This window comes from Chrysemys picta, chromosome 22 (assembly GCF_011386835.1).
Source record: "Chrysemys picta bellii isolate R12L10 chromosome 22, ASM1138683v2, whole genome shotgun sequence".
NCBI lineage: Eukaryota > Metazoa > Chordata > Testudines > Emydidae > Chrysemys > Chrysemys picta.
In genome coordinates, this window is record NC_088812.1 from 4457315 (window position 1) to 4480724 (window position 23410).

Sequence of the window (23410 nt, forward strand, 5' to 3'; positions counted from 1 at the left end):
AAGGAAAAATCAATTTCACACATACAGAATGGGAAAAGACTGTCTAGGAAGGAGTACAGCAGAAAGGGATCTAGGGGTTATAGTGGACCACAAGCTAAATATGAGTCAACAGTGTGATGCTGTTGCAAAAAAAGCAAACGTGATTCTGGGATGTATTAACAGGTGTGTTGTGAGCAAGACACGAGAAGTCATTCTTCCGCTCTACTCTGCTCTGGTTAGGCCTCAGCTGGAGTATTGTGTCCAGTTCTGGGCGCCGCATTTTAAAAAAGATGTGGAGAAATTGGAAAGGGTCCAAAGAAGAGCAACAAGAATGATTAAAGGTCTTGAGAACATGACCTATGAAGGAAGGTTGAAAGAATTGGGTTTGTTTAGTTTGGAAAAGAGAAGACTGAGAGGGGACATGATAGCAGTTTTCAGGTATCTAAAAGGGTGTCATAAGGAGGAGGGAGAGAACTTGTTCACCTTAGCCTCTAAGGATAGAACCAGAAACAATGGGTTTAAACTGCAGCAAGGGAGGTCTAGGTTGGACATTAGGAAAATACTGTCAGGGTGGTTAAACACTGGAACAAATTGCCTAGGGAGGTTGTGGAATCTCTGTCTCTGGAGATATTTAAGAGTAGGTTAGATAAATGTCTATCAGGGATGGTCTAGACAGTATTTGGTCCTGCCATGCGGGCAGGGGACTGGACTCGATGACCTCTCGAGGTCCCTTCCAGTCCTATAATCTATGAATCTATGAATCTATATCATTGGAAAGGTTATGATTTACTGAATATGATCGTCCCATGTGTATGCATGTATCATTTTTGTATCTTAAGTTAGGAATATTGACTATACATCTGTACTACAAAAGTGTTTGCACCTGGAGAACCCCACCAGACAAAATGCAATCAGTCAACTGGCTGGCTAGCTGGATACAAGTCAATAGACTATAGAAGAATAGGTCTTTGAAGAGGCTAATCTCCCACCTTCCTGGGGCACTGCAAATGGACTTTGAGTTATGGCTGCAGGGTCATGTGATTAAGTCACCTGATACTAGACTCCATAATAAAATTAGTACTTTTCCACTGGCCAGGGGTGGGAATCACACTGGAAGACAAAGGATTCCCGCCATATGTAAAACCTATTTAAGGCAGGGAAGTGAGATAATCAGTGTCGGTTCTTCACTGAATCTTCACCCAAGGTGACTGCTGTAAACACCTAAGACTGATCTGGGGAAGAAAGGACTGTCCAGGCTAGAGTGTGTCTGGCCTGTGAAAAGAAATACCTGGAGTTTGAAGCTGCTAGCAAGAGCAGCTTGCCTTCAAGAAACTCTGCAATCTGCCTAAAACAACATTTAGGATGAGAAATTACTGCTTGTAACCAGTTTCTTTAGCATCTACGCTTATATTGTGTTTTTGTTTTGTTTGCAGGGTAATCTGCTTTGATCTGTTTGCTATCCCTTATAAACACTTAATATCTATCGTTTGTAGTTAATAAACTTGTTTTTGTTTTCTCTAAAACCAGTTAGTGGAATTCATAAATGGGGAGCAAAAAGCTGTGCATATCGTCCTCCACACTGAGGGAGGGGGCAGATTTCAGGGCTTACGCTGTACAGTTCTCTGTGCAGTGCAAGACAGTACAATTTGGGGTTTACACTCCAGAGGGGGAGTGCACTTGAGTGCTGGGAAATTCCTTAGCTGAAGCCTTCCCCTGCAGTGCTGATTTCAGTGTCTGTCTTTTTGCAGCTGGGCGTGTCCCTACCTGTGTGTGTGCTGGAGGAGACTTGAGAGGGCCTGGCTCGGCAGAACAGTGTAAGGGAGCCCAGGCTGGTGGAACAGGCAGGCTCAGTGATACGCCAATACATCAGGTGGCACCCCGGGGGGGGAACAACCCTCACACCAGGTTTACCCCAGAGCGAATGAGATCAGAATCTGGCCTGCAGCCCTTAAGATCTGCAGAACCCTACGCAGATAGGGCTTTATGCATCTAAATCAACACCTTGAACTGCACTCAGTACCAGTTTGGAACACCCCGTGAATAAAGCACTTGGCTTTGCACTTATTGCTGATGCTCACCAGATTCTGTCAAAACGGTGACAGAGACGTACAGCGAGTGGCCAACCAGTTCGTTCAGGTTGGCAAACTGAGCCTGCAGCATCTCTCTGGTCAGCGTTGCTTTCCCTTCTCCATCTTCTATCTAGAAAGAGAGAGAGAGTTTCATGACCTCAGCCATGCAGTTCCCCAGGAGGCGTGAATACCTCCCAGCTGAAAACAGGAATTACCCAGATTCTCTTGAGAGACTGTGCGATACTCCTCTTCTCATCATCCATCTTCACCCCAAAGAGGATAAAGGCAGTGCCCTCTAGTTTTTTCCCATATAGGTACCTGGAGGAGATAAGGATGGGTAAGAGGAGCCACAAGAAAACCTATTGCTGAATATTATGGCCTCGTGCCACCATTCTCCTCTATAGGCCCAGTTCCTTGGTTGGTCTATATCTCCCATGATCCACCATGGTAAGGAGAAGTGGACCATCATGGCTATGGTGCAACATGGGAGTTTAAGTCCAGATAGCAAGCCCAGCCCATGGAGAAGAATGAAGCACCCGAATGGCAACTCCCATGAGGCACCGCACCAGCATTTCTGAATCACAAGGTTTTCGACAATTTTTTTTTCCATTTTTGGACATTGGTTTTTGGATGAAAAAAAAAATCAGAATTTTCTATTGGAAACAGAGACTTTTCATGGAAGAAAAAAAAACATTTAGTGAAAAACATTCCCAAAGTGATGCAAGACTTAGGTTTCTTTCTGCACTAAAACCTGTGGTTGCTACCCCACTCAGCTGATCCCTTCCACCCTCTCACAGACTCACCTCGCAGTGATAGAAACCCTGAAGTCTTCATTGCTATCGATGTACAAAAACTTCTCAGACGGTTCCAATATAACTTCGAAACTCGGCAACACTGGAGAAATGAGAGGGGAAGAGGAGAACATTGAGCTTGTAGGAGAGGGTGGGTTGCCAGCAAAGCCAAGCCGAATGGAGAGTCTGCTCCAAGATGGTGTCAGGAGAGTAGAGACAGACCCGCTCCCTGAGCCTGGGCCTGGTGAGTGCTGGATTCTTACCGTACTCCTTAACGTCAAATTGCGCACTGAAGGTCTGCTGAGGGGAGTCTTCATACCTGGCCGTGATCTTCCAGGTTCCCAGACTGGAGGAAGGAAATAAGAAGGAACACTGAGTGCACTTAACACACACATTTCACAAGGCCCACCTGCCTCACTTGTTTCTCCAGTAATTTTATCGGCTCCTGAACCTAAATCTGAGCCATACATGGAACTCAAGCCGTCTTCAGGAAACCACAGGGACCCTCAGACAAGTCATTTTTTTCTGCACCTTGATGTTTTCATGAACCAGAACTAGAGGTAGGGACTTGGAACAAAACATTTGATCCACAACCCCCTCAGCCTTTGGCCAGCAAGGTTTGGGAAGTTTGGATCTAAACTTTGTGGCCGGCACTTGTTTCTACAATCTGCGTGGACCAAAACCCTCAATCCAAACAACCCCAAACGTAAGGAAACTCCGATCCATACCAAAATCAGTCCCTTGCTCACCAGCTCACTGATGTAATTTTCAGAGTAGTTGAGCATTCATAAATCCCACAGAATGGGAGGTACAGTGCTCAGCACTTTTGAAAAACAGGCCAACAGGGCCTGATCCTGACTTCACATACTCTGGAATAAATCAGGAGTAATGGCAAGGAAGTCAGTGCAGCTTCATTCTGGTGTCTGCGTAGACTTGGAAAGATTAGATTTTTATCGATATGTGTCATTGATTTCACCGTGCACACACAGACCGACAAAAACACATTTCCATCGATAATATCGAAATTTACAGATAGGCAAAGCAAGAAAAATGCGGCTTGAGAACTTACTACAGTTTGATTTAAGGATTTATACTTTGTGTATTTGGCCAAACGATGTTGACAATGTGTGTGTTAATGGCTATAAAGCTTTTGCTTTTTTGAATCTCAGTGTTTACTCTCATTAAACAAGTATTGTCAGACCCCGCCACCGTTGTCTGGCCCACCATGTTTTCCCCTACCTGTGAAAATTTAAATTGCTAAAAATCAGAATGGGAGACGATAAAACACCATAATTTTAATTTTGCACAACTGAGCATTTGAAGTGATCGAAACTGAAAAAAAGGCTTACAAATAAACATGATTATCCATCGAAACTATAACAAATACCAATCAAATTATGCCAAGACTGGGTATGTGGCAGGAGAGTTTGTTTTCTCCACGTCACTTGGAAATGCCTGTAGGAGATGAGCTAGTTGATGGGCCACACACAATAACTAGCTCCACATCATCTCTTCTGCTTCCCAGCCCAACTCCTGCAAAGCTCTGCTCCAGCCAGGCATAGTAACATCAGGGCAATTTACCTGACAATCTCCGGCAAGGTGTAGTTCCGGGAGAAGAAGCCTGATTTCAAGGGGTCGGTGATGGAAAGCCGCTTGACAATAATGGACTCAGGGGTCTGGAAAGGAAACGAGTTAAGAGTTTAGGGAGAAAAATGCTGTCAATTATTCTTAACTTCATCATCTGCCACGTATACATTCCTGGGCCAGTGGAGGGTTCTCCACACTTCCAACAATAGCATGTAATAATCTGGACTCCACTGATTGGCTTGAATTTCTTAACTAGCCAGAGACACTGGAAAAAACGACAAATCTCTCCTGACCTGGCTCAGCGAGGCCACCAAAGAACTCAAGGAAGCAACTCGTAAGCTGAAGAGCCTCCACAGCAGACTTGCAGACGCCAGGCTTAACCCTGAGCTATCTGCAAACCTTGGAGCTGCCCCAAGGGCCGCGTCGCTCTGCCAGACACAGCTGCTCCCCATCACAAGGCCCCAGCTGGTTATGCTGCTGCTCAGGGCAGAGTGTCAAAGAAAGGGGAAACTGAGTCAAAGAGGAACTGAAGGGACAGATGTGTTCTCTCCCCTCCCAGCTGGCTGAGGTGAGGAAACCCCTGGGGATTATTGCCCAGGGGATTGCAGCTGATTTACTTTATTTTATGGACCATAAAGCCCAGTGGAAAGGGCCTTAAGAGGACTAACGCCTGGAGCTATAATCCCTGTTCCTGCCACCACTTTACACGTCCTTCAAAGGGCTCCTTGCAGTGGCTCCTTGTCTTCAGCCTCCCCAGACAAGCACCTGCCTGGCTCTTCCTGAAGAACTCCACGCAACTTTCCTCAAGCGTTAACACTGTTGCAGAACCGCGGGACCTCCCCTGAGAGCTGCCTGGCTGCTGCTCCTGCAAACTTTGTAACCTCCCTAATGACTGGAGGAAAATTTGCATTGAAAAGGTTTGCAAGGAGAGACCTCAGACAATCATTTGCTTTTCTCCTGGCCGTACCATGTTGCTGCTACACGCAGGGGTTCTGTGCAGCCTCCTCAGTCACAATAAATTGCAGCGCGTTACCCAGACAAGTGGCTAAACCCACCTATCCCCCCCACGGGCTCACTCAGAACAGCGACCTCACCTCAAACTCCACGATCACTATCTTATTCAATGGTTCCAGTTTGTGACCCACAGTGAAGATCCGGTAGAGGACTGAGAAAATAAAGAGAGAAGAGAAGGACGTCGTTAACTGATAGACACCTTGGCTCAGATCCTCAATGCTACTTAGGTGTCTAAGTCTGATTGAAACCAACGGGGGTTCGGTGCCTAACTCCATGGAGGATCTGATCCATTAGCCCCCATCACAGGTTGTTTCACGATAGCCTCTTTCTACAGCCTGAGATCTCCATGGCTTTTTTCTTTAGGGCGTTGTCTTGCATTTCTCCTGTCGCTACGTACCAGGTGGGCGGGCTTTGTCATTGCAGAGACCTGTCCTGCTCTGAATGGGCTAGGATTAGCAGCCCCTATTTCACACAGGCTTTGGGACGGTCGTCAGATGGGGACATGTATCTCGGTACAAGATGGAGCAGAAGCAGTCACTGTAATTTGAAAAGTTCTATCACCCATTCTCAATCCCAAAGCCCACCCAGTCTTTCGGTATCTAACACTCAATGGGACATTCCAGCTAGGAGGATGGTGAAGGGTGAAATATTGCAAATTGGTGGTGGCAGAGTCTCTCATCCAACTGTCCTCCATCTTCAGCCAGACAACAAGCAAAGCAATATGAACTGGATGGACCCGCAGCTGCTGTAGATATGACATGACATCAGCAGCTCCGACCCCTTCCCATTAGAAGAGACCAGGGGAAGGCAGTACCTGCAGACTCGGGTGTATAGATGGTTTTATCTGTCTGGATAAAGATGTATCCACTGTGGAAATGGACCAGAACCACTTTCTCCAGGGTTTGCTTAGGGAACTTAGCCTGGACCACCACATACTGGTTTCGTTTGGAATCTTTCTTTATGTCTTTGGTGGGAACCTGTATGAGAAGAAGAGCATGGATGAGTTCTTCCTGCTTTTACTCACCACCGCAAGGGATGCTCTACGCCAGGGGTCTCCAAACTTTATGAGACGAGGGCCATATTTGACTGTGAACGAAATAAAATATATGCAAATATATGCACAATCGTTTAAAAACAACACTTCTCTACTGTGTCAGTATTGCATTAAATTCTAAATCAGGTATAAAAGTTAATCGATGCAGGTACTGTGAAATCACACAAAATATTTGTCAATACATTAAAAATCATTTCACATTTTTTTTTATTTTATTTCTAAAAACTCACACATTTGTATCATACAAATACTGTTTGGTTCTATTAGTGCTGTAGTTAAAATTTAACCATTATGAAATTGTTAATTTCCATCTTCTTTACTCCATTTATTGGAGATGTAATTAAGCATCTGGCTTGTATTTTTACTCTAAGGCAGGGGTCCATGCCTGCTCGGCTGCAGCAACGATTCTCCCCTAAGTTGGCTCCCCTTTTGGGAGGACACTGGCTCCCAGAGGCATAGGCGGCGAGTTGTATGTGCTGGTGGTGCCCGGGCTCCAGCTATATTCAGAGCCCGGGAGCCCAGCTCCACCAATGTTTGGGGTCGGGTCTCTACCCCGGCCCCACCTGCCACCCTCACACGCCTCCCCCAAGTGTCCCCCTGACCCCCACTTGCTACCCCACTTGCCTTCCCGGGTCCCAGAGCAGAGCGTCCCAGGCTCTCCCCTGCAGCTCCATGTTGCCTCCTGCATCAATTGCCACCCCAGGGTCCTAGTTCCCCCCCATCCACTACTGCCAGGGCAGGCTGACCCTGAGCCTTCCCTTTCCCCTCAGACTCTTTCATTTTCCAATGGGACCCTCCACCAGCACAGCCCCTCCCCCCGCCCACAGTCACCACTCCTGCCCCATGCTGGGCAAGGGGCAGCCCCACCCCCACCCCCAGTGAGGCTACAGTGAGGGGCAGCAGCAGGGGAGGAGGTGCACATGTGATGGCAGCCCCTCCCCCGGCACCCACCGCAGGGGAGACAAGGGGGCTTCCTGTACCTGAGAGGGGCCCTAGGAGCACGTGCAGTGACAGTGGTGCGAGGTGAGTGTGGTGCAGAGGGGAAGTGTGGGGGGGGCTCCCCCGGAGCGCACTGCTGCCTGTGGGGAGAGGGCTGGAGGGAATCCTCCACTCTGGCCCTTGCCCTGGGGCAGCCTGTCTGCACCCAAACTCCTCATCCTGAGGCCTGTCCCACCCCAGAGCCCGCACCCCCTGCACCTCAACCCTCTGCCCCAGCCCTGAGCCCCTCCCACACCCCAAACCCCTCATCCACAGCCCTCAACCCTGCACCCCAAACTTCTGCCCCAGCCCTGAGCCCCTCCCACACCCCAAACGCCTCATCCCCAGCCACACCCCAGAGCCCTCACCCCTGCACCCCAGCCCTCTGCCTTAGCCCTGAGCCCCCTCCCATGCCCCAAACCCCTCATCCACAGCCCTCACTCCTGCACCCAAGTCCTCTGCCTGAGCCCCTCCCACACCTCAACCCCCTCCTCCCCAGCCCCACCCCAGAGCCCTCACCCCTGCACCCCAGCCCTCTGCCTTAGCCCTGAGCCCCTCCCACACCTCAAACCCCTCATCCCAAGCCCCACCCCAGAGCTGTCACATTTTTACATTGTTTAAAAAAATATACAGTAACTCCTCACTTAATGTTGTAGTTCTGTTCCTGAAAAATGCTACTTTAAGTGAAACGATGTTAAGCAAATCCAATTTCCCCATAAGAATTAATGTAAATGGGGGCTTAGGTTCCAGGGATTTTTTTTGGGGGGGGGGGCAGACAAAAGACTATATATATATAGTATAAGTTTTAAACAAACAATTTAATACTGTACACAGCAATGATGATTGTGAAGTTTGGTTGAGGTGGTGGAGTCAGAGGGTGGGATATTTCCCAGGGGAAGCTAAATGATGAACTAGCACTCGGCTGAGCCCTCAAGGGTTAACACATTGTTGTTAATGCAGCCTCACACACTATAAGGCAACAGGAATGGGGGGAGGGGAGACAGCATGGCAGAGAGTGACAGAGACACTCACCCTGTGTGTGGGAGAGAGACTTTGAGACAGCAGCTGCTACCAGCAAGCTCCCTCCATTCTGAGCCCTGTCGTGTCCCCCCTGCTCTGTAGAGATGGAGGGGCAGGAATGGGGGAGGGGGACACCCTGACAACAGCACCCCTCTTCCCCCCCCCCCACAGCAGGAGGCTCCCGGAGCAGCTCCAAGGCAGAGGGCAGGAACAGCACACAGCTGTAGGGGGAGGGACACCTGAACTGCCCAGCAATTGATAGCCTGCTGGGGGGCAGCCGCACAGGGAACTTAGGGGAGCTGATAGTGGGGCTGTCTTTCCACCCTGGTTCCAAGCCCCCATCAGCTAGCTCCAACGGGCTGCTCTTTCTGCAAGCAGTGGACAAAGCAGGTGGCTGACAAACAACACTATACGGGAGCACTGGGCAACTTTAAATGAGCATGTTCTCTAATTCAGAGGTTCTCAAACTGTGGTCCATGAACCACCAGTGGTCTGTGAGCTCCATTCAGGGGGTCCGCGTATAGTTCCCTTTAAGGTGCATTCCTGGGCCGCGGCACATGAGAGAATGAAGGGCCACCCACCTAATTAGTGGAGCCACGCACCTCTAATTAGGTGCCTGGACCCTGGAGAAGATGCACATGTAAGGAGAGGTGGTGGCCTTGGGGAGAATAGGGAGTAGGTAGGAGGGGCAGTGGTGTAGGTAGAGGGGGTGGGGGGAATTTGGGAAGTGCAGGGCTACAGTGGCCAGAGAAAGAGGCTCAGGGCTGCGGCTGCTGGGGAGAGACCCCCTTCCTTCCCAGCTTCAGCTCTGTGGCTGCTGTGGCAGGGGAGAGACCCCCCCTCCTATCCAGCCAGACCTCAGGGGCTGCTGCGGTAGGGGAGGGAGGGAGAGAACCCCCCTTCTTCCCAGTCCCAGCTTGAGGGGCTGCTGCGGCGGGGGAGAGAGGGCACATCCATCACATTAGAAAGGTTAAGACTACTGATATTAAAATATGAGTTGTGTGCTTTTATGTGTAGAACAAAAAAAGTTAATTATTAATTAGGGGTTTTTATATAGCACTTTTATCCAAAGCATTTTACAATAGTTAGCTAATGGTACATACAGCATTTGGAAAGATCATTAAGTGGTTCGCTAAGTCCCTCAGCAATTTTCAAGTGGTCCGCGGGAAAAAAAGTTTGAGAGCCACTGTAATTGATCAGCAATGTAACAACAAAACAACGTTAACCAGGACAACTTTAAGTGAGGAGTTACTGTCTATTGGCTTACAAAGCAGGTGTGGGGGGGGGGGGGGAGGGGGACTTGGACCTGTTCTGGGCACCACCAAAAATTATAAAAACCTGCTGCCCCTGCCCAGAGGCACTCACCCCTCTGCACAGCTTAGCTGTGCTGCCGCCCCTGTGAGCTGCTGCCAGCGGCCCCTCCCCGTGTTCGCGTCTCCCCTGTTGGTTGGAGGGCCGGACAAATGGAATCCCCGGGCTGGATCCGGCCCATGGGCTGTAGTTTGGAGACCTCTGCTCTACACAAAAGACCTTTGTAGTGTTAATGATGCTTAAGTTACAGAATCATAGAATCATAAAACTGGAAGGGACCTCGAGAGGTCATCTAGTCCAGTCCCCTGCACTCAAGGCAGGACTAAGTATTATCTAAACCATCCCTGACAGGTGTTTGTCCAACCTGCTCTTAAAAATCCCCAATGATGGAGATTCCACAACCTGCCTAGACAATTTATTCCAGGTTTAACCACTCTGACAGTTAGAAAGTTTTTTCTTATGTCCAACCTAAACCGCCCTTGCTGCAATTTAAGCCCATTGCTTCTTTTCCTACCCCCAGAGGTTAAGAAGAACAATTTTTCTCCCTCCTCCTTGTAACAACCTTTTATCTACTGGAAAACTGTTATCATGTCCCCTCTCAGTCTTTTCTTCTCCTGACTAAACAAACCCAATTTTTTCAATCTTCCCTCATAGCTCATGTTTTCTAGACCTTTAATCATTTTTGTTGATCTTCTCTGGGCTTTCTCCAATTTGTCCACATCTTTCCTGAAATGTGGCGCCCAGAACTGGACACAATACTCCCATGGAGGCTTAATCAGTGCAGAGTAGAGTGGAAGAATTACTTCTCATGTCTTGCTTACAATACTCTTGCTAATACATCTCAGAATGATGTTTGCTTTTTTTGCAACAGTGTTACACTGTTGACTCATGCACTATGACCCCCAGATCCATTTCTGCAGTATTCCTTCCTAGGCAGTCATTTCCCAGTTTGTACGTGTGCAACTGATAGTTCCTTCCTAAGTGAAGTACTTTGTATTTGTCCGTATTGAATTTCATCCTGTTTACTTCAGACCACTTCTCCAGTTTTTCCAGATCGTTTTGAATTTTAATCCTATCCTCCAAAGCACTTGCAACCCCTCCCAGCTTGGTATCGTCTGCAAACTTTATAAGTGTACTCTCTATGCCATTATCTAAATCATTGATGAAGATATTGAACAGAACCGGACCCAGAACTGATCCCTGCGGGACCCCACTTGTTATACTTTTATACATGGAAAGAATCCATAAGAAACCCTGGCCTTTTATTAACCCGCTCTACATGCAGTTCCTCCAGCAGCTTACACAGCTGCGAGAAGATGGTGGGTCTCCTCACTGGGGAATACCCCAGGTGGAGGGGGATTCCCAGGATGGCACAGTCAGCGTAGGTCACCACCAGTGAGTCAGGCCAGACCATTTGGATGGCCCAGTACCCATTGTCCGGTCACCTCCGGTTATATGGAATGTTTGTTAACCAAAGGGTGTCCCCTGGTGTCCTGCTGAAGTCAGTTCTACTGCACTGATGTGCTCCCGACTATTCCTGCTGTGCTCCCCTAAAACTGTAACATCTTGGAGACCTTCCCTCTGTCCCCAAAACTCTCCATTCCCGGCCAGGACTTTGGATCAACTCACAATGAGAATCCTGCTCCACCAGGGAACCAGAGAAAGAAATGATGCTGTGACCAGTGCAGATTAGGGACAGGACTTGGCAAGCTCTGAGCAAGTTTCCCAGGCAGTGCAAACACGAGCCATAGTGCATATGGTTATGTACCTGACCTCAGAACCTCGGTGCATTGAATGAAGACGCTCCCAAGTCAGCTGAGACACAAATAATTGGCTTTGACGTGTTAACAGGAATTAAGACCAAAGTATTCACCAAAACTCTTGTGACTTTAACCATTTCATTGTCGTCTTTTTTTTTATTTGCAATGGAAAATGCCAAAAAATGAACAAAATCATGTCATTGGCATGTTTTGTTCAGTACAGGTTCTTGTACCGCCCCCACCACTGCAGTACCTGAGTATCTAGTCGTGCTTTAAGCAACGGAACTGCTATCTGTCCAATGTGGTTTGATGTTAGATCTCACTGTGATTCAATTTATCTATTTAAGTTATTATATGGCCCCTATTAACATGTCAGTATATTATTACCCAAGTGCCTCAACTTTAATGCATTTACCCTCACAGCATGACCCTTTCCCTCCCCCCCACAAAATAAAGAAGTGCTATTATCTATATTTCACAGATAGGAAAACTGAGGCACAGAGCAAGTAAGTGACTTACCCAAGGACTCAGAGAGAGTCTATGACACAGCTAGAAATCAAACCCAGGTCTTCTGAGGCCCAGGCTAGCACCATAACCACTAGACCATCCTTCCCCTCAACATTTTCTTCTACTTCCTAATTTGGAGCACCTAGGGAAGTGGTCCCCAACGTGGTGCCCGCGGGCGCAGGGCCGGCTCCAGAGTTTTTGCCACCCCAAGCAGCCCAAAAAAAAAAAAAAAAAAATCTGCGATCACGATCTGCAGCTGCAATTCGGCGGGAGGTTCTTCGCTCCGAGCGGGAGTGAGGGACCGTCCGCCGAATTGCCGCTGAATAGCAGGACGTGCCGCCCCTCTCCGGAGTGGCCGCCCCAAGCGCCTGCTTGCCAAGCTGGTGCCTGGAGCTGGCCCTGCACGGGTGCCATGGGGCCCGCCAGGGCATTTATGTGCGCCCGCCTAGTGCCCAGCAGGGGAGAGAAGCCGGTGCCCCGCGCCTGCTGAGGACAGAGTACTCTGGGGCTGCGGGCGTGGGTGTTCTTTGTCCTCGCGGCTTCTCTCTTCTCTCTGCTGTGAGATATATTCATATATTATGTAATATTAAATATGATGTTTTTCATATTATTTAATGTACAAATACAAAATAAGCCTTGAAAAATTGTTGGCGCCTGCCACACTCTTCTGAAAACATGAATGTGCTACTGGCCACAAAAAGGTTGGGGACCACTGACCTAGGGTGACCAGACAGCAAGTGTGAAAAATCGGGACAGAGGGTGGGGGGTAATAAGAGCCTATATAAGAAAAAAACCCAAATATCAGGACTGTCTCTATAAAATCGGGAAATCTGGTAACCCTAGGGGCACCTCAGTTTTTAGGTCCCCAACAAGAGACCCCCACAATGCCTATCTGACTAGTTAGCTATACGTCTCCCATCACTAATAGATTCGTAGATGTTATGGCCAGAAGGGACCAACACGATCAGCTAGTCTGACCTCCTGTATAACTAGGGCCCATCCAAATTCATAGTCCATTCTGGTCAATTTCATTGCCCTAGGATTTGAAAATTAGTCAATTTCATGTTCTCAGATGTTTACATCTGAAATTTCAGGGTGTTGGAACTGTGAGGATCCTGACCCAAAAGGGATTCATGGGGGAGGGGTCGCAAGCCTGTTATAGGAGGGTCATAGGATCGCCACCCTCACTTCTGCACTGCCTTCAGCTTCCTGCAGTCACAGGAGGTTCCCGGAGGTGGAGGTGGGTCTGATCTCCCCCGTGCTTCTGGGAGCGCCCCAGCCAGGGGCTCCTAGCTGCTAGTCCCGGCCGGGCTGGGGAGGGACAGGACTTCCTTTTCCCCTGCACGGCCCTCGGGGGGAGATCAGACCCACCTCTGTGTACCTCCCCTGGCTGGGGCGTTCCCAGCAGCATGGGGGAGATTGGACCCACCTCCATCTCTGGCAACCTCCTGTCGCTGCAGGAAATTCTGAAGCTGCTGCCCAGCCTTGGAGCTTCCTGCAGCCAGGGGAGGTCCCCAGAGGTGGGTCTGATCTCCCCCAGAGAGCAGCTGTGCAGGGCAACAGTAAGTCCTGTCCCTCCCCAGCCCTGAGGGGACAAACAGCTGGAGCCAGGGACATGGTAGGAGCCCGCGGCTGGGGCGCCCCCAGCCCTGCCCCTTTTCCTCCCCTCCAATAGCTAGATTTCACAGAGGAGGTCTGATTTCACGGTCCGTGATGCGTTTTTCACAGCCGTGAATTTGGTAGGGCTCTATGTATAACACAGGCCATAGACTTTCACCCAGCAATTCCAGCTCATAACTTCATGCTGGGCTAGAGTGTCTCTTCTAGAACGACATCCAACCTGGACGGGTCTGAACGTCTCGGTATTGTAGAGTTGGGGAGTGAAAATATTGGAACCTCCTAAAATGAATTGGACACTGTTGAAATGATACCCTTTGTTTCACTGGATGACCTGAGGCTGGGGTTTTACCCACCTTTATTATGGCTGTGCCCATCATCCCATTTGAAGAGTTGAGGTTGGTTTGGACCTGGTATAAGATGTTTTTCTTAAGCGGGAAGTCATGCACGATGACTGTAACCTCGATTGGGGCACTGAGACCATGGGCTTCCACCACGATCTTCTCTTCACTCTCCACTCGCAGGACGTTGGGTGTGATCAGGGAGTAGCTGTGAATGGCAAAAAGGTCGATGTGATTAATTCAGTCAGTATTTAAAACCCCACTGGCTGCGATTCCCACATCCCCAAGGATAGTTTTATACCAAGCTTGTTACCACGGTTTATAATTTATTATTTGCTTTACAGCAGCATCTCGAAATCCCAACAGCGACTGAGGCACGGTACAAACACAGAGTAAGAGAGAGTTCCTGCCTCTAGGGGTTTGTCTACACAGCCGCTGGGAGGCGTGACTCCCAATTTGGGTAGACATAGGGCTTGTCTACACTATGAGCTTATTCTACCAGTGTAGATAATGCACCATCCATTCCTCCATCAACCTAGCCGCATCTACACCGGCAGTTAGGTTGTCTTAACTACAGTACTGCTTAAACCCCTGGGCAATGTAGCTAGGTTGACCTAAATGTTAAATGTAGACCAGGGCACACAGGTGCTAGCTCTGATCGAGCTGGTGCCTAAAAATTGCAGCAGGGCCACGGCCGCTGGGGCCCAAGGTGCACAAAGACAAAGTGCACTAAGGAACTGTTAGTGCACATTAACAGTGTCCTCACAGACAGTTAGTGTGCAGTGGGGGGTAGATTTCCACCTCAGTTTGCTGTGAACTAACTCTTCATGGAGACAAGCCCTTCCAAGTCCAGTTGACTTTGCCCCTAAATCACCTAAGGCTGTCTGGAAAATCCCCCCTCAGGCAATGGCGCTAAAGCAAGGCTGCGGTCTTCCTGGTGAAATCATTGACTGATTACATCACCCACGGTGTTGTGAATTCACAAGGAAGGCCTGGAGGGAAATAAAAAGTTTTGCTAAATGTCAGCCAAGTTGTCTGTGTGTCACTCCGGTAGGAAGGGTGACAGACGATTGGACTTGAGTTTTTCATACCAGATAAAGGTCTCACACACACACACACACACACACACACACACACACACGTAGGCGAAAAGTTCAGGGCATAATGCACTCCTGTCCCTAATGAAAATTGTTGTGAGTGGATGTGTCCCCAGCCTTTTCCTCTGTCATAAAAGACATTGCTGTTGCCAGTTTTCTGAAATGGGCTGCCCCGCTGTACACCAATACAGTAGGGGATGCTCTTCCCTTTAAGTCAGTGCTGATCCCAATGCCCTTGCATGGTGCTGGGGGTGCTGCATTGCAATTTTCAAGGTGGTGGCTCAGTAGGGGGTGCTATCTTCCAACTCTGTGCTGATCTTGAGGCCCCAGTTTGATGCTAGTGCTTTGCTGGTGGGGGCAGACCTGGTTTAACCCACGTGTACTCAGTGCTCGGGGCGCGGGGGTGGTGGTGGTGGTGAACAAAGCCTGCCAGATTATTTTATTTGGCCCATCACAGTCCAGTTTGGGCAGGTGAGCCAATGGCACCAGACCAGAATGGGTACAGAGGCCCCACCCCTGCCAGTGCACTATGGTGAGAGCCAATGGGCTGGAGCAGGGAGCCAGGCCACCATATTGGGTAACTGTGTGGTGGGCTCACTCTCCAATACCTGTAGAACTGATAAATGAAATTGTTTTTAATTGTTCACTTTATTTATGTAACTTCATAAGTAAAGTTTTATGAATGAAATAACATTCATTCATTAACTGGCTAATTGATAGTTAAGATGCTTGTTAAGAGCCATAGCTGTTCAGTCAGCTATGGCTCTGTAAGTTTCACTATCAATCCAATTCCTGCTTAAATCACTAAGACTTGCACTGTTTCAGTATTGGAACTTCTGTTCACCATTTATTACACTTGTCTATATTATAACTTCTGTTCACTGTTTGCCATATTGTAATTCAAACCCCATTTTAAAACGCGTACTCCATTTTGTAAGGGCTTGCTGCAACCTTCATTTTTGCAAACCCTGCTGTAATCTTATTAGTTTAGTTTAGACGTGTGAATGAGCTATGTATGGGTGATGGAATCAATCTCCAACCCCAGCCTGTCCTGATGAAACAGAGCTCCAACACCAACGGCTGAAGATGCAGACAACAGCCCTAACAAAGTAAGAAGAGTCCACACTAAAAAGAAAAGGTACAATAGAAGGAAGATCAAAGCCAGGTCCCAGGCTGAATGTCAGGTCTGCAATTGACGGGTGATCAATCACCAAACCCAGAGGCAGCGTGACACAGTGACCTATAGACTCTGGATTCAAACTAAAGCCTACAAAAAGGATGGGTGAGATGGAAAACTTTGGAGGGTAACATTCTGCTGCCAACATGGAAGGGCATCGGTGCATGCCCAACAGAGACCCAGCTCGTCCTTGTGCCTGGCTTTCCTGGCCAGTTAGCCGCCACAAGCTACGAACCCAAGCTGCAAAATCAAGCCACGAACTCAAGCTACGTTTAGGATTGGTAACTATGCAGCAGCTGCAGAACATCTGATGGATGTGTGAGTGTGTGTGTGTGTGTGTGTGTGTGTATAGGTATTAGGTATAATGTGTGTGTAGAAGGATTAAGATATTAGTTATTGGTCATAAATCAAATTGTTATCATAATAAATGTGGCATCTTTGTCTTGCCCCCTGAAAAGATCCTGTGTAGTTTTGTCTGTATAACATACCCTCCTAGGTCCTCCCACCCCCTAGGGGTAGGACCCAACTCCCCCGGTCACACACTTCCCACCATTTCCATAGTGCACACAGGGCCCCAAAATTCTTTAATCTGGCACTGTGGGGGGGCTCAGCAAGGGCTGCTCTCCCCTGGCAGTCAGTGCTGACCCCAATACCCCAGTGTTGTGCTCCGGGGCGCTTTGCTGCAGGGAGCAGGGTGAGTGGCTCAGTAGAGGGCGCTCTCGCCTGGCAGTCAGTGCTGACCCCAATGCCCCAGTGCGGCGCTAGGGGGCGCTGTACTGCAGGGAGCAGGCTGTGTGGCTCAGTAGAAGGAGCTCTCCCATCTGAGCTACTGCTGACCCAAATACCCCAGGATGGCACTAGAGGGCGCTGTGCTCCAAGGAGCAGGTTGGGGGGCTCAGTGGGGGGTGCTCTCCCCTGGCAGTCAGTGCTGACCCCAATACCCCAGTATGGCGCTAGGGGGCGCTGTGCTGCAGGGAGCAGGTTGGGGGGCTCAGTAGAAGGAGCTCTCCCAACTGAGCTAGTGCTGACCCCAGTGCCCCTTGGAGAGGGCGATACTGTGTCCTGCATTCCATCAACTCCGATCGTACGGTCTGCAGCCAGCGTGTGTGACCCTCTTACGGAGCCCTCTGGAATGTGCTGCCCTTTGCACGGCCTGACCCTGCCTAGAGAGGAGCATGCTGTGCTGGGGAGTCTTCGAGCATGGGCCATGTTTACTGCTCATCTGCTCCGCTGGCAATACCAGGAACATCTAAGCAGGGCGTGTGCTTGGTACCAGCCATCCACCAGAGCGCTGTCAAAATGGACCAGGTAGGCCCCTGATGTTCCTCCTAGAAATCCTAGAGACGCAGGTCAGGGTTGAGACCTGGAGTGAGCGCTGCACGGTGGCTACCAAATCTCCTCTCTCCCTCCTGGGAGAATCCTCCCTGCTCCTTTCCTGAAAGTTGGCCCAGGCTCAGAAACAGGTTTCATAAATCTCTGGAACTCTTTGGGGAAAGCTGCACCGAGGTCTGCGTGTCTGGCCTGCAGCCCACCGTGGTGCATTCCCAGTGGGGTCAAGCTGCAAATCCCAGACCCACATCCAGACGTCTGGCTACCACCCCGAAGTCTGGCACCCGGATGGCAGCAGCTCCAGCACCATGGGGAGGGTGGGGACCCGACCCAGGCTCCGTAGGTGAGTTGGGTCATCCTGACACATCAATACATCTCTCATGCAGCTTCTGGCTTCTCACTGGCTCAGCAGGCCCCTGAGGTGGGATGAACCTTTAAGCAGCCCCCTCCCCCCAGTTCTGAAGGGGGGAATCCCTCGGAGTTTCCCTCTGTCACCCGCTCAGTGTCACGTCCATCGTTTGGCCTGGCCATAGGGGACAGCACCAAATCAAATCAAACTACCTGTTCCTGCCTCCTCCCTTTTATCACTGCCAGCCCCTTGCACCAAGATCCCTTCCCAGCTTTAGAGCCAAGCACATGGGCAATTGGTCTGGCTCTTGGCTGTTCATCTGGCCACCCCAGCACAGACATGAACAGGCCGGGAGGCGGTAACCATGCCAGGCAGCCAATCAGTCAGAGGGACAATAGAAGCTTAGCCCCAGGGTCACGCTCAAAGCACTCGCCAGACATAGATCTCGCAGCACTTTACAGAGGTAAGTAAGTGTCATGATCCCCCTTTCACAGATAAGGGAGAGGCCGGCACAGAAAAGGGGAGGGACTTCCTTAAGGTCACACAGCCAGTCAGTGATTCAGCTGGGAATAGAGCCCAGCAGTTTTGACTCCTAGTCACACCATCTGGCTCTGACCACTAGACATCATTCCCCTCCTAGAATCCAGGCGTCTCCTGGATATCCCCCTAGTGAGAGCGTCAGGTAGAACCAAGGAGTTCTGACTCCCATTCCCATCTTCTGGCCCCCCAGGCACATTCCCTCCAACAGCTGGAAATAGAACCCAGGAGTCCTGACTCCCAGGGCAGTGCCCAAGCTGTGGACCACTGTGTTTTGGAAGCCCACCAGCCCCTTGGAAGTGAACTGGGTTCCGGTCTGCCTCATGCACCATAAGCAATCCCCTTAGCCAGTGGAGTTACTCCAGTGTAACTACCCATTGAAGTCAGTGGAGTTACTCCAGGTTTGCACCAGTATACACCGAAAATAGAATTTAGCCCCACTGGGTGCTTGCGGATGTAGAAATTGAGGAAGGAGTTCAAGATGTGGCCCTATAGGACCTGATTCTGGTCTCCTTTAGGGCCTGATCCTAAGCCCCCTGAAGCTAAGGAAAAGACAATCCCACTGATTTCAGTGCATTTCAGGAGGGTGCAACCCCATTGTTTTCAATGGAGTTACTCCCAGTCTAGACCTGGTTCACTTGGATCAAGTGAGACTCAAAATCCAGTTTATTCTTTAAAAAAAATCTGTCTTCCAAACCCCAAAATTAGCCTCGGAACTGAGCGAGGGAGAAGAGGGTTGGACCAGGTGAGGAAGAGAATTTCTACAGCCTGTTCCCACTCCACAGACAGTAGCAGAGAAGAGAGGAAAATTGAGCTTGGTTTCCATTGGCAGCCATGTAACGAACCCAGGTTAATATCCCCATCACCGAGGCAGAAGCGTGGGGTACTTACAGTTGGCTGTGAGAAACAGCCGGGAAGTAGAAAGCAAACACGGCCACCAGGCAGAGAGCAGAGCCCCCCATGGTGAGGACAGGAGGGTCAGGAGAAGTAGCTCCTTCTGGGCTATTTATCCTCAGAGTTGCCTGTAAGCTGAGCCCTCGTGCACACAGCTGGGCGGGTTAGTCAGTGAGGGGGAGGAGTCCAGGAAACCTGAAAAGTTCAGAACAAACGATATTTTCTTCACTCCCCTGACACAAGAGTTTATTTGTCTTTCCAAGGGGGGAGTTGGAATTAGGGACCTGAGGTTGTGGTTGTGTTTACTCCACGCCAAGGTGCTAGCCACAGATCAGAATGGTGGGGCTCTGATCAATACCACAGTTCAGGCCTAGCATGGAGAGGGGGGCTGGAAGTCAGGACTCCCGGGTTCTGCTCCCAGCTGTGAATGAGAAATAGGATCAAGTGGGTTAAAGCGGGGGGGCTGGGAGTCAGGACAATTGGGTTATAGTTCTAGCTCTGGGAGAGGAGTGGGATCTACTGGATAACAACGAGGGGACAGGCTAAGAATCAGGACTCCTGGGTTCTGTTTCTCGCTCTGCCTTTTGACTCTGTTTTACTTTGGGCAAGTCCTGGGATGTTTCAGTAGAGAAAGGTTTCAGAATGGTAGCCGTGATAGTCTGTATCAGCAAAAATAATGAGGAGTACTTGTGGCAGCTTATAGACTAACAAATTTATTTGGGCATAAGCTTTCATGGGCTAAAACCCACTTCATCAGATGCACGGAGTGGAAAATACAGTAGGAAGATAGCAGTACTGCTATATATATCTTCCTACTGTATTTTCCACTTCATGAAAGCTTATGCCCAAATAAATTTGTTAGTCTATAAGGTGCCATAAGTACTCCTCGTTGTTTCAGTAGGGAAAGCAGTCCCAGTCCTCAAGGGAGCCCCAGAAGGGTGGATCTCTCTGTCTATTCAACTCGCTTGGATTGTAAAATCTTTGGGGCAGAAACTGTCTCTTAGGCCAGGACTCCTCTACACTCTGTTATGGAATCTACGCTGCTGGTAGCAATGGTGGGAGTGCTAATAAAGACAAGGCACCAGCATGTTCGACCACCTGTCATCTACACCTGCTCTGTATGTTTGCACAGCACCTAGCACAAAGAAGGCCTTTCGGTGCTACTGCCAGGTAACATAAAACTGATCAAAGGAAATAATAATGTGGAATTAGCCTGCAGAACTCATTGCCACATGATACTCCTGCTTCAGGACATAAGGCAATGGGTGTTAAGAGGTAATGTCCCCCGTGGGCAGGCTATAATTGTCCACACTAGAGTTTCTTGCACCTGGCTCTGAAATGTCTGATCCAGTTCCTGTGCCCCTAAACAATACATCATGGTTGGCATCTTCAAAGCCACATAGGAGACTAAGACACATTTTAATGGCAGATGGGTATCAAAATCCATTCGGTGGCTTTGAAGCTTGAAACAGCAATTTGCACAGGCACCGGTTAACCTATCGGTGTTCACCTGCAATAACCCTGTAATCCAGTACGTGGCCTTTTACAGGTTAACCTCCTTGATGAACCAGACCTTCAGATCTCTGGGCCAGATCCTCCGCTGGTATGAACCCGCCTAGCCCTACTGAGATCACTCATCTCAGAGTCTGTTTTTTCCTTCCTCTGGGTAAAAGCAAACCAGGGAAGGGTTAATGGGGGAGGGCAGGTTATCAGCTGGATTCCAGTAACACGTTTCTTTTTCTGGCAGTGGTATTTGGACAGGGCTTTAGTCTGGACAATATCCAAAGACATCCAGTTGCAACATATTTACTTACAGCTAAACAGCCGACTGGGCTTACCTAACAACGGGTGTCACACGTCTGAGCGGTGACAATGCCATATGGCTAGCGGGACCAAGGAGGGCTCAATAGAATGGGAGCGGGGAAAGTAAAAGCTACTTGATGTCATGGCTAAGGCAGTCGCCTGGAACCCAGGAGATCTGAATTCTCTTCCAGGCTCTGCCCCGGACCTGCGGTGTGACCTCTAGCATTGCCTCTGGATGATGAATCTCTGGGACAGAGCCACTGCCCTTGATATGTATGACCAGCACCTAGCATGCTGGGCCCTCGAGGTGCTAATGCAATATGAATAATAAATACAGAGCTGGGCAGATGCTTCCATCATTAGGTCCATTTAAAACCTGAAGGCCACATCCTCAGCTGGCGTAAACGGCCCAACTTCCATTGACTTCGTTAGAGCAATGCTGGTTTGCACCAGCCGAAGCGCTGGCCCCAAATCCGTGTGTGAGCCCAACGCGTAAGACTTGAATCTACTGTAATAATCAGCCTCGCCCTTTGTTTTACAAGCAAGATTTTAATTTTTCCATTAGGGTGACAGGGGAGCAAGTCGTGTTTGTGGCCTGGTATTATGGAAATGTCAGCTGAGATCGGGGGCCCACTGTCCTAGGTGCTGTACCTACACACAGCAAGATGCAGTCCCTGCCCCAAAAGGTTAATTTATACATGCAGGCTGGTCTCAGTGGAGTTACTGTATTGAATGAGTAGTGAGTGGAACGACATTGATTTACACTTGCGGAGGCAATATCTGGTCCAAAACGCACAGATTTTCACGAGACCATCTGATCATCCAGTCTGACCTCCTGCAAAGCACAGGCTATTGTATTTCACTCAGTTCCCTCTGTATTGAGCCCAATAACTGGTGACCCACTAAAGTATATATCTTCCAGAAAGGTATCCGGTCTCGATTTGGGGGTGAGTATACAATAATAATCCATAATCCACACACCAGCCTTGCACATTTATTTTAACAGGCAGGTAAAATGTCATTAGTTGTCCCATTATCAATGGACAAGTAGATTTTGTGCCCATCATTAATGAATATTTGTTATTATTTGTATCACAGCAGTGCCTAGAGGCCCCAGCTGAGATCAATGCCCCATTGTGCCAGGCGCTGCACAGTAATTTAGTGAGGGACAGCCCCTGCCCCAGCTGAGATCAGGGCCCCTTTGTGCCGGGCACTGTGCAGACACCCAGTGAGAGACAGTTCCTGACCCAGCTGAGATCAGGGCCCCATTGTACCAGGTGCTGCACGGATTCATGATGAGAGACTGTTTACAATCTGAATAAGGAAGACAGACAAAGGCTGGACCGTGACCACTCTGCCAGGCTGTACTATACTCTAATTCTCTGACTATTCTAGGACAAGTGGGGGATGAGTGGCCCTGCAATGAAAGGGTTAATCTTGCCCTTTCTATCCTCCGATGACTTCCCTGCAGTGGAAAGAGGATTATTAAGATAAGAACATAAGAACGGCTATACTGGGTCAGACCAATGGTCCTAGCCCAGTATCCTGTCTTCCGACAGTGGCCAACACCAGGTGTTTCAAAGGGAATTAACAAGACAGGTCAATTATCAAGTGATCCATCCCCTGTCGTCCAGTCTCAGTGTCTGGCAGTCAGAGGTTTAGGGACACCCACAGCATGGGGTTGCATTCCTGGCCATCTTGACTAATAGTCAGTGATGGATCTCCTCCTCCATGAATTTATCTAGTTCATTTTTTTGAACCCTGTTATAGTTTTGGCCTTCACAACATCCCCTGGCAATGAGTTCCACGGGTTGACTGCATGATGTGTGAAGGACTTCCTTTTGGTTGTTTTAAACCTGCTGTCTATTAATTTCATCGGGTGACCCCAGCTTCTTGTGTTATGTGAAGCAGTAAATAACACTTCTTTAGTCATTTTCTCCGCACCAGTCCTGATTCTACACACCTCTGTCATATCCCTCCTAGTCAGCTCTTTTCCAAGATGAAGACCCCCAGACTTTTTAATCTCTTCTCATATAGAAGCTTAATCCCTTCATCATTTTTGTTGCCCTTCTCTGTTCCTATTCCATTTCTAATACACCTTTTTTGAGATGGGGCGACCAGAGCTGCAAGCAGAATTCAAGGGGTGTATTTCTACTTATGAAATAAAGTATTTGGTTCACTTCAGCGCATACTTCT

At 49.1% G+C, this 23410-nt stretch overlaps 2 protein-coding genes across 3 annotated transcripts in view; one reads left to right on the top strand and one right to left on the bottom strand.

The window, feature by feature from the left end:
• The window catches only part of LOC101950459 (complement C3-like), a 214266-nt gene that overhangs the window by 182892 nt on the left and 7964 nt on the right, over positions 1-23410 (top strand). The window lies entirely within an intron of this gene.
• LOC101953192 (complement C3) overlaps positions 1-23410 on the bottom strand; it is a 219455-nt gene that overhangs the window by 87270 nt on the left and 108775 nt on the right. Inside the window, exons 1-9 of one of the 2 annotated variants that reach the window (XM_065576276.1) lie at positions 19409-19591; positions 14044-14236; positions 6255-6417; positions 5521-5591; positions 4421-4515; positions 3103-3185; positions 2852-2942; positions 2264-2366; positions 2058-2178 (exon numbers count right to left, since the gene is read on the bottom strand). In XM_065576276.1, the coding sequence (XP_065432348.1) occupies positions 2058-2178; positions 2264-2366; positions 2852-2942; positions 3103-3185; positions 4421-4515; positions 5521-5591; positions 6255-6417; positions 14044-14236; positions 19409-19479 (991 nt within the window). In that variant the 5' untranslated portion in view covers positions 19480-19591. Of the gene's footprint in view, positions 1-2057; positions 2179-2263; positions 2367-2851; positions 2943-3102; positions 3186-4420; positions 4516-5520; positions 5592-6254; positions 6418-14043; positions 14237-19408; positions 19592-23410 lie in introns of those variants that run through there. The other variant, XM_065576277.1, reaches the window with a different exon arrangement.